This window comes from Fusarium pseudograminearum, chromosome 4, assembly GCF_000303195.2.
Source record: "Fusarium pseudograminearum CS3096 chromosome 4, whole genome shotgun sequence".
Lineage (NCBI taxonomy): Eukaryota > Fungi > Ascomycota > Sordariomycetes > Hypocreales > Nectriaceae > Fusarium > Fusarium pseudograminearum.
The window spans coordinates 3,567,355-3,581,901 of record NC_031954.1 but is presented as its reverse complement, the minus strand read 5'-3'; the positions used below and the strand labels follow the sequence as shown (position 1 = coordinate 3,581,901).

General features: G+C 48.7%; 5 protein-coding genes across 5 annotated transcripts, besides 1 other annotated feature; 2 read left to right on the top strand and 3 right to left on the bottom strand.

Annotated features, from left to right (window-relative positions):
- Window positions 1-50: 50 nt before the first annotated feature.
- On the top strand, window positions 51-4,595 carry FPSE_09375 (uncharacterized protein; the record flags this gene model as incomplete). The annotated part of the gene is made up of 3 exons (XM_009262492.1): window positions 51-123; window positions 346-3,516; window positions 3,571-4,595. The coding sequence occupies 3 exons, from the start codon at window positions 51-53 to the stop codon at window positions 4,593-4,595; spliced, it is 4,269 nt and encodes a 1,422-aa protein (XP_009260767.1).
- A 707-nt stretch (window positions 4,596-5,302) lies between these two features.
- On the bottom strand, window positions 5,303-6,229 carry FPSE_09374 (uncharacterized protein; the record flags this gene model as incomplete). Its single annotated transcript, XM_009262491.1, has 3 exons — window positions 5,303-5,591; window positions 5,643-6,088; window positions 6,167-6,229. The coding sequence occupies 3 exons, from the start codon at window positions 6,227-6,229 to the stop codon at window positions 5,303-5,305; spliced, it is 798 nt and encodes a 265-aa protein (XP_009260766.1).
- Window positions 6,230-6,247: 18 nt separating this feature from the next.
- Window positions 6,248-6,312: a repeat region.
- An 810-nt stretch (window positions 6,313-7,122) lies between these two features.
- FPSE_09373 (uncharacterized protein) lies at window positions 7,123-8,524 on the bottom strand (the record flags this gene model as incomplete). The annotated part of the gene is made up of 4 exons (XM_009262490.1): window positions 7,123-7,851; window positions 7,912-8,081; window positions 8,121-8,146; window positions 8,277-8,524. The coding sequence occupies 4 exons, from the start codon at window positions 8,522-8,524 to the stop codon at window positions 7,123-7,125; spliced, it is 1,173 nt and encodes a 390-aa protein (XP_009260765.1).
- A 721-nt stretch (window positions 8,525-9,245) lies between these two features.
- On the bottom strand, window positions 9,246-10,893 carry FPSE_09372 (uncharacterized protein; the record flags this gene model as incomplete). Its single annotated transcript, XM_009262489.1, has 2 exons — window positions 9,246-10,648; window positions 10,698-10,893. 2 exons carry the CDS (start codon window positions 10,891-10,893, stop codon window positions 9,246-9,248), a joined length of 1,599 nt encoding a protein of 532 aa, XP_009260764.1.
- Window positions 10,894-12,570: 1,677 nt separating this feature from the next.
- On the top strand, window positions 12,571-14,473 carry FPSE_09371 (uncharacterized protein; the record flags this gene model as incomplete). The annotated part of the gene is made up of 6 exons (XM_009262488.1): window positions 12,571-12,716; window positions 12,797-12,878; window positions 12,928-13,030; window positions 13,081-13,477; window positions 13,531-13,722; window positions 13,774-14,473. The coding sequence occupies 6 exons, from the start codon at window positions 12,571-12,573 to the stop codon at window positions 14,471-14,473; spliced, it is 1,620 nt and encodes a 539-aa protein (XP_009260763.1).
- Between the last annotated feature and the right edge of the window lie 74 nt (window positions 14,474-14,547).

Genomic DNA, 14,547 nt, shown 5'->3' with positions numbered 1-14,547 from the left:
TCATCCAGAACCCTTTGAGGGTAAATGGTAGAAACAAAAAAATTCTAGTAATGGCTCGGGCAAAGCCAACAGCGAGGCGTCGTGCCCCACCCTCTCGCGTTCACTTACAAGTTGGAACCGATGGTGAGTACTCCCTTACTCTCGACTGCCGATAGTATGGGAGACGAGATTATTTGATCACATCACAAAGTCTCGGCTATTATTTCCATCGAAAATTTCATTTTCAACACCAAAATTCTGCTTATGTTCATATACTTTTTGACTACCTAATATAGTCATCCGCCAGTGCTTCTTTGTTCTTCTTCATTTAACTTCTTGGACCTATTTGCTCACTTTGATCGATAGATCTGATACCGGCACCTTTGGTGGAACGCTTCGTGAAGATTGCGACCTCTGAGAAGGAATCTTCACCGCAAAGCCCCGAGCCCCCTACCAAGCGGCGCAAGCTGGATACGTCTATATTGGTTGCAAAAACCAAGCTTACTGTGACCCGACAATGCACAGCTTCTTCCCAAATATCTGTTTCTTGCAAGGGAGTTGAGAAGCTAATGAGTGTTCATCTAAGAGACACTCGGCTCTCCTTTTTCTCATCCGAAGGCTGCCCAGTCGACCCTTTCCGCGCGACCATCAATCTCCGAAGACTGGAAATAGACAACCACTTACAAATTCTAAGCAATTTATTCCAAAGCTCCAAACTATCTCGGCCTAACGAACTATGGACTACAGTCGACATGAAACTTGAGTGGCGGGAAAGGCAGGTTAAGATGTCGTTTTCCTACAACTTTTACTGGAACGATTCTCCGTCACTTGACTCGCACCATAGACCAGCCGCGGATCGCAAAGAGAGCCAGAAGCTCATCAACTTTATATTGCGTGGTTCCCCCTCTGCTGGTCCGCCTCTTTGGTCAGGATGGTCTCCTATGGACTTTTACGATGCTGCTTTTGTCCCTCCAAAGGATGATAAAGTAGCGGAGACTATTCACATCGCTGCCATGAAGTCAACATTGTTCCCGTATCAAAAAAGGTCGTTACAATGGCTTTTGCAGCGCGAAGGCGTGCAGTGGTCTGAATCAACCGGCGGCCTTGTCCCATACATAGCTAGCGATCGAGAGGCTGTCTACGACTTCGAGAAATTTGCAGACCTGAATGGGGAAGAATACTACTTGAGCGAAACACTTCATACAGCTACTAGAGATCTGGCACTATTTCGAGAAGCGGAGGCCTCGATCAAAGGCGGCATTCTGGCGGAAGAGATGGGACTAGGCAAAACCCTGGAGGTTATCGGCCTAATCATGCTTCATGCAAGATCACGGCCTCTGGTGCAGAGTACCGATGAGGCCCAAGCCAAACTCACGCCGACTGGTGCTACATTAATTGTGACACCCCCATCGTTAAGAGATCAGTGGGTATCTGAGATTAGTCGGCACGCCCCTAGCTTGAGCGTCGAAGTTTATGAAGGCCGGAAAAAGATCTCAGACGATGATGAAGAGCATATTATTAACGAGCTTGCTGGTCACGATATAGTCATTACAACTTACTCAGTGCTATCTTCCGAGGTTCATTATACTACTGCGCCCCCAGAGCGCTCGCGGCGGCATGCTCGAGTGTACCAGCGACCGATCTCCCCTCTTACCCAGATTTCATGGTGGCGGATATGCCTGGATGAGGCACAAATGATTGAAAATGGCTACAGCCAGGCGGCTAAAGTGGCTCGTGTCATTCCCAGAGTCAACGCTTGGGGCATCACTGGTACTCCTGTAAAGAACAGCGTTGAAGACCTTCAAGGGCTACTGTTGTTCTTGCAATATGAGCCATACTGTTATACGAAAAGTGATTGGGACCATCTACGTTGGAACAAGTCTGGATTTCAGCGTTTATTCAACAAGATTGCTCTCCGACACACAAAATCAATGGTAAGAGATGAGTTGGTTCTACCTTCCCAGAAACGTTTTGTCATCAGTATGCCTTTCACAGCTGTCGAGGAGCAACACTACCAGTCTATCTACCGGGATATGGCAGAAGCTTGCGCTTTGAGCCTTGACGGAGAACCGCTTGTGGAAGACTGGAAGCCGGGTGATCATGCAGCAAACATGAGAACTTGGTTGGTGCGGCTAAGACAAACTGCACTGCATCCCGAAGTTGGAAGCTACAACCGCCGAATACTTGGCCACAACAAGAACCGGCCGATGAGAACTGTTGAAGAGGTCTTGGATGCAATGCTCGAACAGAGCGAAAGCGCCATTCGAGTGGACGAGAGGGCTTATTTGTCAAGTCAGCTCACACGAGGCCAGCTGTACGAAAATAGCCCACGAGTCAAAGAGGCTTTGGAAATATGGAAATTGGTTCGCGAGAAGACTCGAGAACTCGTTTCTGAAGCACGAGCAGAGCTTCAAGCTCTGCTGATGGACAGGGGAGGTGGAGGTTCTGCAGCCGCCAACGCCGATGACCTTGGTATGGAGTCGGAAGATGATGAAGAAGTTGAGGGTAAGGGACAACTAAACGAGAGTCGGCGGCGACTCCGATCTGCATTGGAGATGGAGCATAGAGCTGTATTCTTCTGCGCGAACGCATACTTTCAAATTCGAGAGAACCCAGAAATGGTTGAGCCGGATTCCGAACAGTTTTATCAAATGAAGAAGCTTGAGGATGATGGTTATGAAGAAGCGAAAGTCATCCGAAGAGAGATTCTACGCGAGTCTCACCGCAGAGCAACTCGATCGATGACCAAGCTGGCACAAAAGGCATCTGAGCAATCTTTCGTCGAGATCCCGGACCTCACAGTCAGCGACGAACGGGGTATCGAGAGCCGCCGCATCATCGATGACCTGGAGACATTGTGCGGCGAGCTAAACGATCAAGCTAATCTAATTGACGAGTGGAGGGAGCATATTATCGGGTTACTCCTGAAACCCCTGGTTGATGAAGAAGGCGACGCTGAAACAACCGGCGAAGAATATGGCGAGTCAGCTGAGATTCAGGACGAACTTATGGTATACGTCCAAAGTCTTGGAGCCGTTATTGCTGACCGACAGGATGCTCTGACGGGACAGACAAACGAACTGGTCAAGCATGAAACCAGGACATCGCTGAGACAGGCAGAAAGCGGCGAAGGACCAGCTCCAGAGAAACTAATCGAGCTTATGATGTTGCGTGATCAGAGGAAACCGAACTCGACATCAATGCGAAGTATTATCAGCAGGTTTCGGGCCTTGACTTCAAAAGTCTCAAAAGATACAACACGAAACATTTTGGAGGGCAGAATTGTAGATCGACAACTCAGAGCGACACAGGAAGCCATGAACACACAAAGCAAGCTAGCTCTTGAAGCGGAGGTTGACAACTTCAAAACCATTATGAACCTACGGTTGGAGTACTATCGTCAGTTGCAGGCTGTTTCCGACAGCGTTCTCCCTTACGAGGGCCCTGACGTTACAGATGTAATTGAGAAGAAGATGAAGAAGACTGAGGATGATTTTCGTAAAAAGCTTTCTGCAGCGAAAGCCAAACACAGATACCGTAAGCAACTTGCAGATCTTCCATTCCCATTTAACTAGCTAACTTCTCTATTAGTTCAACATCTCAAGGAAGCAGGAGACAATTCCAACGAGCCACGGATGTGTGTGATCTGTCAGACTCCGTTCACGATTGGTGTTCTTACCGTATGCGGCCACCAGTTCTGCAAAGAATGCATAAAGCTATGGTTTAAATCGCACCACAACTGCCCTGTGTGTAAAATGGAACTGAAGCCTTCTAATTTGCACGATATCACCATCAACCCTCTGCAGCTCAAATTGCACGGCGACGACTCAGACCAGGTGCATGGCGGCACCGAAAAGAACTCGCAACGAAAGCAAAGCGGACTTCAAAGAAAAACAGGGATTTACTCTGAGTTCAACACAGATAAACTGGCTGAGATCCAAAACATCAAGTTGGATGGGCCTTCATTTACTACAAAGGTTGACACTCTTGTCAAACATCTGATGTGGCTAAGAGAATCAGACCCGGGCGCAAAGTCAATCGTTTTCTCACAGTATAAGGGATTTCTGGAAATTCTGCGAAATGCTTTTGCTCGATTCGGAATCGGGCACGCGTCAATCGACGATTCGGGCGGCATCAAACGTTTTAAAGAAGACGCTTCGGTCGAGTGCTTTCTCCTCCATGCCAGAGCCCACTCGAGTGGTCTTAACCTTGTCAACGCAAGCCATGTATTTCTTTGTGAGCCCCTCCTCAATACAGCCCTTGAGCTCCAAGCTATCGCGCGTGTGGACCGTATTGGCCAAACACACGAGACAACAGTGTGGCTTTATTTGGTGTCCGGCACGGTCGAGGAGTCGATTTACAACCTCTCGGTGCAAAGGCGAATGGAGCACATGAGTCGTGCCAGTAAGGGAAAATCGAAGGAGTCTACTCCAGAGCTACTCGATGCGAATATCGAGGCGGCTAACACACTTGAGCTTGAGCAAGCCTCTCTTACACACCTGATGAGCAAGGACAAAACGGCTGGCGAGAACGTAGAAGAGGATGACTTGTGGCAATGCCTGTTTGGGCACGCTGCTCGCGAGGGCAACGAACCCGAGAGGGATGCAAGGACCTAGGAAAAGGATGCCATGGGGTATCTGGTAGCAGATGCAGCGGATGGAAGAGATAGCTGCTAACTAGACACAGGTTTGATGAGCGGTATGCATTTAACTATGGCCCAACAATGGATTTGATGCACATTACAAGTTCAGAGAAACTATATGAATGTATTACTCATTCGATCTTTCCAGAGATATGAGTTTAACAGTAACAGAGAAACTATATAAATGAGATTGGCGGGATGACATGCATATTTGCGCTTGCTCGATTGTCTGCTTTATGGCTTTGCCTGTTTTTATTGTTTTGTATCAAATAGGGGATGGTTTTTTCGCCACAAATATAAATGAGGGTACGATTTATATCTTTTTTATTTAACATACATCCCATCATGACAATGAGGAATTGATCATGAAGGATGCATTCTCAAGACATTGCAGCAGTACACAAAGTGCTATATCAACACCGTCACATAAACCTTGTTCGTCAAACACTGAAAACATCATTATCATTTATTTGATGTTCCTTGTAGTACATATAATATACAGCAGATGCGTTTAGCCCATGCACTGGTTTTTTTGACGCATTGGATCGTCCCTGATGATACCATCGCCCCCAGTCTACCTAGACATTTGCGCCTCCCACCCATGGAACTGAATTACATGGCTTCGTTACACAATGCACGCACATTAGAGCGCAATGTCTGTAAACAAGGTATTTCATCTCCTTATTCGACTCGCTTGGCCTTGGCGCTAGCGCTAGACTTGACGCGTCGGGCAACAGGGCGGTTGATGTGGTGGTCAGGGATCCAGCTCTCATCGTAGTCCTTGCCAGAGGCGTCGACAACGGGGACAGCCTCGGAGCCGGAGAGGGGCTCGGCAACATCGACGGTCTTCTTGGCCTTCTTGTTGGTGCGGGGGCGCTTGGCCTGGGGGAAGAGGGCCTCGATCCAGGTCTTGTAGACGAAGTAGAGAGTGCCGGCGAAGGCAGCAGAGAGGAAGAGGTAGAGGAAGATACTGAAGGCGTTGTTAGCTTACTCATGGACCCTGATAAGAAGGGAAACATACATCTGGGGGTCGAGGAAGCTGGTGGGGGCCTCAACGATGGAGGCAGAGCCATTGTGGACCAAGACCTCGTGGAGGGCACCGGTAGAGTCAGAAACGAGAGCCTGGAGCTCAATGCGAACCTCCTGAGGCTGCATGTCCTGAGCAAAAGAGAAGGGAAGCTCCTTCTTCTCGCCGGCGGGGACCTCGATGTTGTACTGAACGGCCGTCAAGTTGCGGACGATGCTGGCATAGCGGGGGCTGTCCTCGGGGAGATCCTTGAGGGTGTTCAGGGAGCCAGAGACAAAGGAGACCTGGATGGGGTTGGCATCCTGGTTGGTGACCTCAATGACAGCCTTGGTAGGGCGACCATTGACGAGCTTGACGCCGAGGATGTCGGTTTCAGGGAAAGTAGTCTTGATCTCGGCCTTGAGGGGAGCCTTGGGAGCGGCATTGGCATCAGGGGCGTCCTGGACGAGGGAATATTGTTAGTCTTTTTCGTTTTCTGGTGCAATTGAAGCTCGGGTGAGCTGTCGCGCGACACGTACCTGGGCGACGGCGCCAAAGATTTGAGACGCCGCGAGGGCGAGGAGAGAGGCCTTGAAGAACATGTTGGATATAACCTATAGAGAGAACAGACGAGGAGATGGGGGATGGAGAGGGAAAGAAGAAAGAGAAGGGAGAAAAAGAGAAGCTGGTGGAGATGATGGAATATGGGGAATACAGGTTCCAGCTGTGGGTGTGACAATCTGGCCTCAGCATAAGGAATGGATATGGGAGGCGACATAGACATGCATGGGGCAGGGGTGCTAAAGGGTATGGCGATATTGTGGAGTAGCAATTAGGTCGGGCGAGATTCGAATTGCTTCTTTAGTGCCAAACCAAGCTAAGCTCAGTAAGGTGTTTCAGCGGGGAAGGGCCCTGGAGCTGGAGCTTGGATTAGGGGACTTTGCCACTATAGTGGGAGAGCTAGGGGAGCTTGGATCAATTGGAGATTGGAAGTGTCTGTCCATTCTTCTTGAAGCTGTGACAATTGGACTGAATCACGCCTGGCAGCATCTGTAGATTAATACTAGGCAATTGCTCCATTGTTTATAGAATTTGAGATTCAAAAGTGGTTTAATTGTTCCCTTCCATGACCGACGGGAAATGTGGGACATCTCCGGAGGTCCTTCGGCCCCGCTCCGGGTCGTTACACTGCTAACTCAAGTCAACAACGTCCGATTGCCCATTAAAGCGTTTTTTAGTAGTTGTAAGTATAATAAAGCCATTAATATGTGTTGGCGAGTTATCCTTCTTAGTGAAAAAAATTGATGCTCCTAACCGTAGTATAACAGAAATTCAACAGTAAAACCCATTAATACATTTCAATTGAATTGCATGGCTTTAGCACGAAAGAATGCGCTATTCTCATTGTACATTATACAGTAAAAATACATGTCTATGTCTATGGATATGAAGAACATGTATGCACTCATATGTATGGTTAATAACCCCAGCTGGTCTAAGCTGGAGAATCCTCAACCTTCTCATCCTCTGCCGTTTCCGCCACTTTATTTTCCCACGCCTCAAGCGGTGGTGGTTGAAAGAGCTCACCGTTCAAGGTCGCCTTGATAGTCCTACAAGCCACCATGATCCAAAGTAATGTCTCAACGACTGAAAATACAGTTCCAAGAACCTTGAAGAATCGTGAAGGAAGCTCTTGCGCCAAAGTCGTGGTGGAAACTGTAAAGACCCCAAGAGGGAAAGTAAACGCCCACCAAGAAATACTGAACTTAAATTCGCGCCTGACAATAGTAGCGAAAGCGAAGAATAGCCATGCAATCGCAAATCCCCACATTATAAGAGCTGTGAGGATGCCAGTGAGATAGAAAAATTGCCCTGCGATGGGTGCCATGGGGATGAAGTCGTTTCTTTCAAAGATCTTTAGAGCAACTTTGCCGAGTAGCTGAATGGCTGCTGCGCCTTGGCCGAGAGGTCCGATGGCGATGAAGGCTGTCACAGCAGATTGGCTCGGGAGCACATCGTGAATCATGAGTCTGTTGTAGTACATAGCCAGGATGAGAACTGCCATAGGTACACTTGTTCCCCAGAGAATATAGCTGATGACAACAGTCCAGATAGCGTGTTGGTCGTTGGGAAGAACATTGGCTACTATAGCCCCGGTCCCAGACGCGACAATGTCGGCGATGACGGGGAAAAGCCATGTTGGATTCGTTTGCTCGAGTGTAATCTAAGTTTCTTAATGTCAGTATTGAGAGGTTATAAGAAAGAACTGAAGAGTTTAGCTTACACCCTCGGTGCGCATGATACAATGGGGGATGTAAAGGTTGCAGGATATGGCCATGACAATATCTATCCACCAAAGCGCCCATGCAAGGTGAGCTACTTTATCGCCCCATGTTGGGACGCATACAAAAACGATCATGTTGATTATAGTAGCGAGTCCAACGGGGATTGTTCCTAATCAATTGTTAGTCTAATATCTTGTCAATTGCTTACGGTAATCACTTGCCAAGGAAAACAGCCTGCCCAGGATGTCGTAATGTCGAAGACCATATTCCTCTAAAATAGGTATATCTCACAATCGATATACAGCTGAACAAGGTGAAAATGGCAATATTCAGGCAGAATATTATAACAGATATGTAGAATAACCATCGTCCTTGATAAGGTAGGTTATGTAGCAGAATAGACGTGATGCCAGTGCCCATGGTCACAGTGAACCAAGAAGGCCCAAAGTTGACAACGATTCTCCGCCATCCTTGTCGATTCTTGCCATATTTATCGTATTTGAGTTCTTGTGGATTAATAGGGGCCGCTTGGGGTAATATCTCAGAGCCTGGGTATGTGACCTCGCTGGAGTCTAGGTCTGGTAGGTATTCTGGGGGCGTCGAGGGAGTCATGATGAGACAGAAAGGAACGAATTGAGAAGAGTCCTGAACTCGTTGCCTCTAACGGTATGGCTTTATTGCGCCTACATTACACTGCAGAGAAGAACCAACCTTATTTAAACAAATATGGTAAGAAATAGTTTCGTTATGTGACGTCGCGCAATCGGCAGTTCGGCTCAACGTTCGACCCACGACGACTCGTCATGTTCTCTGACTTCTCAAAAAGTCTCCTTCTCTTCGACTCATATTGTTAAAAATTAGGCGTTTGACGACTCTCTTTATACGAATTCCGCGGAGAAGCTATATCCAACTTGGCGGTCGTCCAACCCCGTGATGATCAATTACCTTGTCAGAGGTTGAAGTTTGTTTCGAGTGGGAACGTTTTGGACGAGAGCCTATAAGGCCTTGGACTGTTAGTCAGAGAAATTCAACGTCAGTTCATCTGAACTTGGCGGCAAGAAATGATTTGTGCTGTTGCGCTGAGTCTTTAAATCAGCATATACTATTGCATCGGAGAATTCGTAATTCAATATATCATCTATCCAATCCTGGCTGTGTCGTAATTTCGAATCCAAAGCGCCACGAGTATAATCATACTCATCAGAATACCACCAACTTTAAGCCAAACTTTGCTTATATCGGTCCCCCCTTTTTACCATAACCAAAAGTTCCAAACAAGCGGCCCATACCCGGCAAGCCGAAAAAAAAGGAAAGAAGACATGATCTGATGCAATTATAGTTCATGCTTGCCAAAGTGACTATATTTGGGTGTCACATAACCAGGCATCGTCTCCCTCTCCTCCACCGCCAAGTGCGCACCTGCGATGCGCAGAAGTTGTGCACAGGGCTCCTGGCCTGACTTGACGGCGACATAAAGCGGCGAGAGGTTTGCCTTGTTACGTTCGTGCACACTCGCGCCCAGTCGTAGAAGCTCCAGGAGAATGTCGGTTTTGCCAGCCACCGCCGCAAGATGCACCGCAGTGTTGCCTGCATAATCCGCTTGCTTGAGCAACTGCGCGCCTTCGCCTTGCAGAAGCTCTTTAACAAGTTTGAGCTCGCCGTTCTCGATCGCGTAACCAAGTGCTGAGAAAGCTCTTTCGCTTGCCGTGAGGTGGGCTGCGGCAAAGTCGAGCGAGCCCGCAGGGTTTGAGAAGCTCTGGTGGGCAATCTCTGTCATCTCACCTCGCAGTGATCGGGAGAGTTTCTCCTGAATTTCCTTGGTGGATAGGTCGGTTTGGGCAAGGAGGTATGATACTTTGGCGAGGGCTGCCTCGGCAGTAAGATCAAGACCAAAGATGACGCCTGCGCGGCCGAGGACAGTGCCTGGAGCGTACACGGGAGAGACAAAGCCGTTGACACACTGACTGACATTCACGACGACGATGCCTCGCTCAACAGCATCCTTGATAATTCGTGTAAGAGGGCCATCAGAGCCACCAGGGATGTTACCCATTCCAAATGTCTCTAGAATGAGACCACGAATATCAGGTAGGTGAAGAACAGCATCGATCATCTCAGGCTTGATACCGGGAAAGACACGCAAACAGGCAACGTGGGTAGTGTCAAGACCCTTTGTGACATGAAATTTGGCGATAGAGGTAGGGCGAAGGACGAGAGGCCAATTGACGCTGATACCAAGACCGTTGACCTTGGCGATGGGTTCACTGTTGGGACTGGCAAAAGCCTCGAATTCTGTAGCAGAGACCTTTGCGCTGCGGTTACCGCGGTAAAGACGGTGGTGGAAGAAGAGACAGACTTCGGGGATAGTGAAAGTTCCCGCGATGATGAGTGAGCCCAAGAGGTTATCGACACCGTCGGATTGGAGGGCGAAGATGGGCGCCTGGGAGCCAGTGAGAATGACGGGCTTTCCAAGGTTCTCCATCATGAAAGAGAGCGCAGAGGCCGTGTAAGCGAGAGAGTCTGTTCCATGGAGGATGACAAAGCCGTCGAATAAATGGTAGTTTTCTTCAACACAAGAAGCCATAGCGTCCCAGTCGTGAGCGGAGATGGAGCTCGAGTCAAGCAGAGGACTGAACTCAATGATACCATAGCGAACATGACGATTGTATGCTGTAGCAGGGGTGCGAAGACTGTCAATCTGGATCTTTGCTCCGTCACGAACGGCAGGTAGGGTGCCTGTGACATATCAGTATGTGGAGTAAGTGAGTGAGACTGTCAAAATTACCTGGGTTAGAGAAGTCGTTGAATGACGAGCGAGGGGCCATGGCATTCTCTAAAAAGTTGTCGGTTGGTTGAAGGCCATCAGGGCCTTGCTGCATGCAAATTGTTCCTCCAGTGCCGATAATGAGGACCCGAGACTCTGGGTAGCTGGTCTCGGGGACCACCTTGACGGGCAGACCGGGTGAGCCTGCTCTGCTCATTTTGAGAGTATATGTATATGTATATAGTGAAAGAGTCTTGGGAGATTCAGACCTGGTAGTTTGCTAAATGACTTAAAGTAACAGGGTGAGTATGTGTTTGTTGTATTGACCAAGTTGCTAAGATAAGAGCGGAAGATGAGATAACGACGTCTATGTCGATCAAATGGTCTAGCAGTGATTTACAAAAGAGCAATCAAGCGTTGACAAGAGACAATATGTTAATGAGGACAAGAGGAGAGAGAGAAATTTTATCTATGGCACGCGCAACGTCCGGGTGATTTATTTAAAGCAAAAAACCTTGTGGACAAAGAGGAACGAAGGCCATCAAGTGGATCCGTTGGAGGTTATGAAGGGGTAACAGAAACTCGATATCTCGCGGGGACTGGCGAGTTAGATGGTGTACATTGCCAAATCTGCGATAGGCTGAAAAATAACAAGAGAAGGAAAACGGCATGTTGATTGGCGTGGGAGAACAAGGTAGTATAGGATTTATTTGTAAGGGATCAGTGCTTCCAAGGTTACCTATTCACATGTTATGTTGGAGGTTACCGATCATCTACCTAGATATTGTAAGTCGGATTTGTTGATGGTGTTTTGGGATTGGGAGTAGTCTGGCAGGTGACTGGATGAGATTTCAACAAGACGGAACAAGACGATACAGATGAAAAATGAATATATTCAACCAGTATGTGGCCATAGGAGTACTATATATGCCGAGGCTTGTACACTTATATATAAATTGTATTATCATCTTACCCTTTACCCCAGAGAAACAATCTCCCGACGCGGGGGAGAATGAATTCCAGTAAGTAATAATTACTGATTGAGTGGACGTGCGTACTCTGGACTGTGGCATGTGGGCAGACAGTTTTCTTCCATGGTAAAAGGCTAGAACAAAGTGGATACCGTCTGTTTGCCTACTACATAATTTTGGCCTCCACTATCAACTGTCGCCGTCTCCGATTACGGGGGATGTATGCATTTCATTTACTGCGCAGCTGTAAACACTTGAAGACGCTAATTACAGACGCCAACAGCTACGTCAGGTCCAATTAAACAGTTGATTGTCTTTGGGAAACAGTAATGAGAGCACAACAACAAGTGTGTGGACTCACATTCAGTGATTACATGTGACGTATACACCAACACGATCGCAAATGGTCCCCTACTGCAAGAGAATCGTAAAAAAAGAGAGAGAATCTTGATAACGGCGATCAGCTAAACCTGTATTAATGACAGGATGGATCTAGATGCGCAAGGGTTTGCAGATACGTATTCTTGAAAAGTCCATCACCTACAAACGCTAGTCCTCTTCCAACTATTCTGCCATCTGTCTCCCACTCACCGCCCATGTGCGCCTCTCCAAACTCTCGCCTTGGCTTTATTGTCAGTGCATTGACAATAGGATCAATCAACGGGGCGACAAACATCCCTAATAATAAAAAACACCCCCCCTCTCCCTATTGATCCTGCATCAGCGCCAATTGTTCGACTTTTTACTACTTATCAATCCTAATCCGTCGAAGCTCTCTCGATTTCTCACCTGTGATCCACGATCAAAAAGCGATGCGATTCCTTTAAGAAGTCCTTCTCGCCTCATTCTCTTGACGCGCGCATCTGTCGTCAACCTTTCGAGCCGACTTCAAACCCAACATCGCGCAACATCGACTCGACAAGATGGAGAAACTATCAGAAACAACGCCCAATGGCACTTCGCCTCGAACTTTTGCCCTTAATCATTCGAGACCACGATCGAGTTTCAAGGGCTGCTCGCGCATTTCCGACTATGAGCTCCTGGGCAAGTTGGGAGAGGGAACCTTTGGGTATGAGTTCACCATCACCGCAAACCTCCACGATTGCGAAAGTAATAAAAAATCGATCATTTATACTAACAGTTGCTTAGTGAGGTTCACCGTGCCCGACTGCGCAAAACTGGCGCCCTTGTCGCTTTGAAGAAGATTATCATGCATCATGAGAAGGATGGCGTATGTGCCTGTACCACCCCACCGAGCGAGCCACACTGACAAAGACAAGTTCCCTATTACCGCCCTTCGCGAGATCAAGCTACTCAAGCTCTTGTCACACAAGAACATTCTCCGACTAGAGGATATGGCTATTGAGCACCCTACTAGACAAAGTAAGTAGACTTGACTGCACCTCACCGTTCTCGACTGACCACCCCATCAGCCGATAAGCGCAAAAAGCCCATTGTGTACATGGCTACTCCCTACATGGACCACGATCTGTCCGGCCTCCTCGACAATCCGTCAGTCCAGTTCAAGGAGCCCCAGATCAAATGCTACATGTTGCAGCTCCTCGAGGGTCTTCGATACCTACATGACAGTCGCATCTTGCACCGCGATATGAAGGCGGCCAATTTGCTGATTAACAACAAGGGTATCCTGCAAATCGCTGATTTTGGTCTTGCCCGGCACTACGACGGAAGAACACCAGAGTCTGGAGTCCCCATGGGCGAAGGCAAACGAGACTACACCGGCCTAGTTGTCACTCGATGGTACCGACCTCCCGAGCTTTTGCTACAGCTGCGGCAATACACCCCCGCTATTGACGTATGGGGAGTCGGGTAAGTACCGCCCGAAAACCTTGATGCTTGCTTGATTCTAATGACTAGTACAGCTGCGTCTTTGGCGAAATGCTATACGGAAAACCCATCTTGGCGGGCGAGAGCGATGCCGCCCAACTAGACATCATCTGGGATCTCATGGGCTCTCCCAACGAAGAGAACATGCCCCGATGGAAATCACTGCCTGGTGCTGATCATTTGACTCCTCGACCACGAACAGGGAACCTTGAGACCCGTTTCAGACAGTAAGTCACATCAAACAACAGGACATGTCCCGTTACTAACATCGCCTTCAGATACGGCTCAGGAGCTGTCTCATTACTCAAGGAACTTCTCCGACTTGACTGGCGCACACGAATTAACGCAGTTGATGCTTTGCAACACCCGTGGTTCAAGATGCAGCCTCTGCCACTTGAACCTCATGAGATCCCCACCTACGAAGAGAGTCACGAACTAGACCGCAGAAAGTTTCACGACCGCAAGGCCGCTCTGCCTCCAGCCCCTAAGGGAGGAACTGTTGGCGTTGGCCCTGACGCGAACGGCGCTACAGCAGGCTTCAATAGCAATGAGCCTTATGGAAATGGCCGCAACGGTGTGAACGGGGGCAGGTATCGCAACGGACCCGATGATCGTCGTCCCGCTTGGCAACGAGAGCGAGGTGCTGGATTGCCTCCACGGCCACCCCCCAACAACGACGACGCGGACTTCCGAGAGCGAGGGCCTCCCCGCGCCAGAGGTCCCCCCGGACCAAGAGGACCAGACGTCGACACTTATATCCCCGCATATAACCGCGATGATCCAGGCCGACGAAGGGACGATCGCCCACCACCACCACGAGATGACCGCCCACCCCCCAGAGACGACCGACGACGCCGTAACAGCAGAGAGGATCGTCGCTTCGATAGGGACCGTGGCACTATGAGCCGTAGCAGATCACCAAGACACGACCGATCAAGAGACCGAGACAGGCCCGACCACAACGGGTATCGGAGATAGAATCAATCGACAACGGTCACGATGGGAGATGTTAACGGATACAGACGACTCAAAGATCTAGGCCAACGACAAGG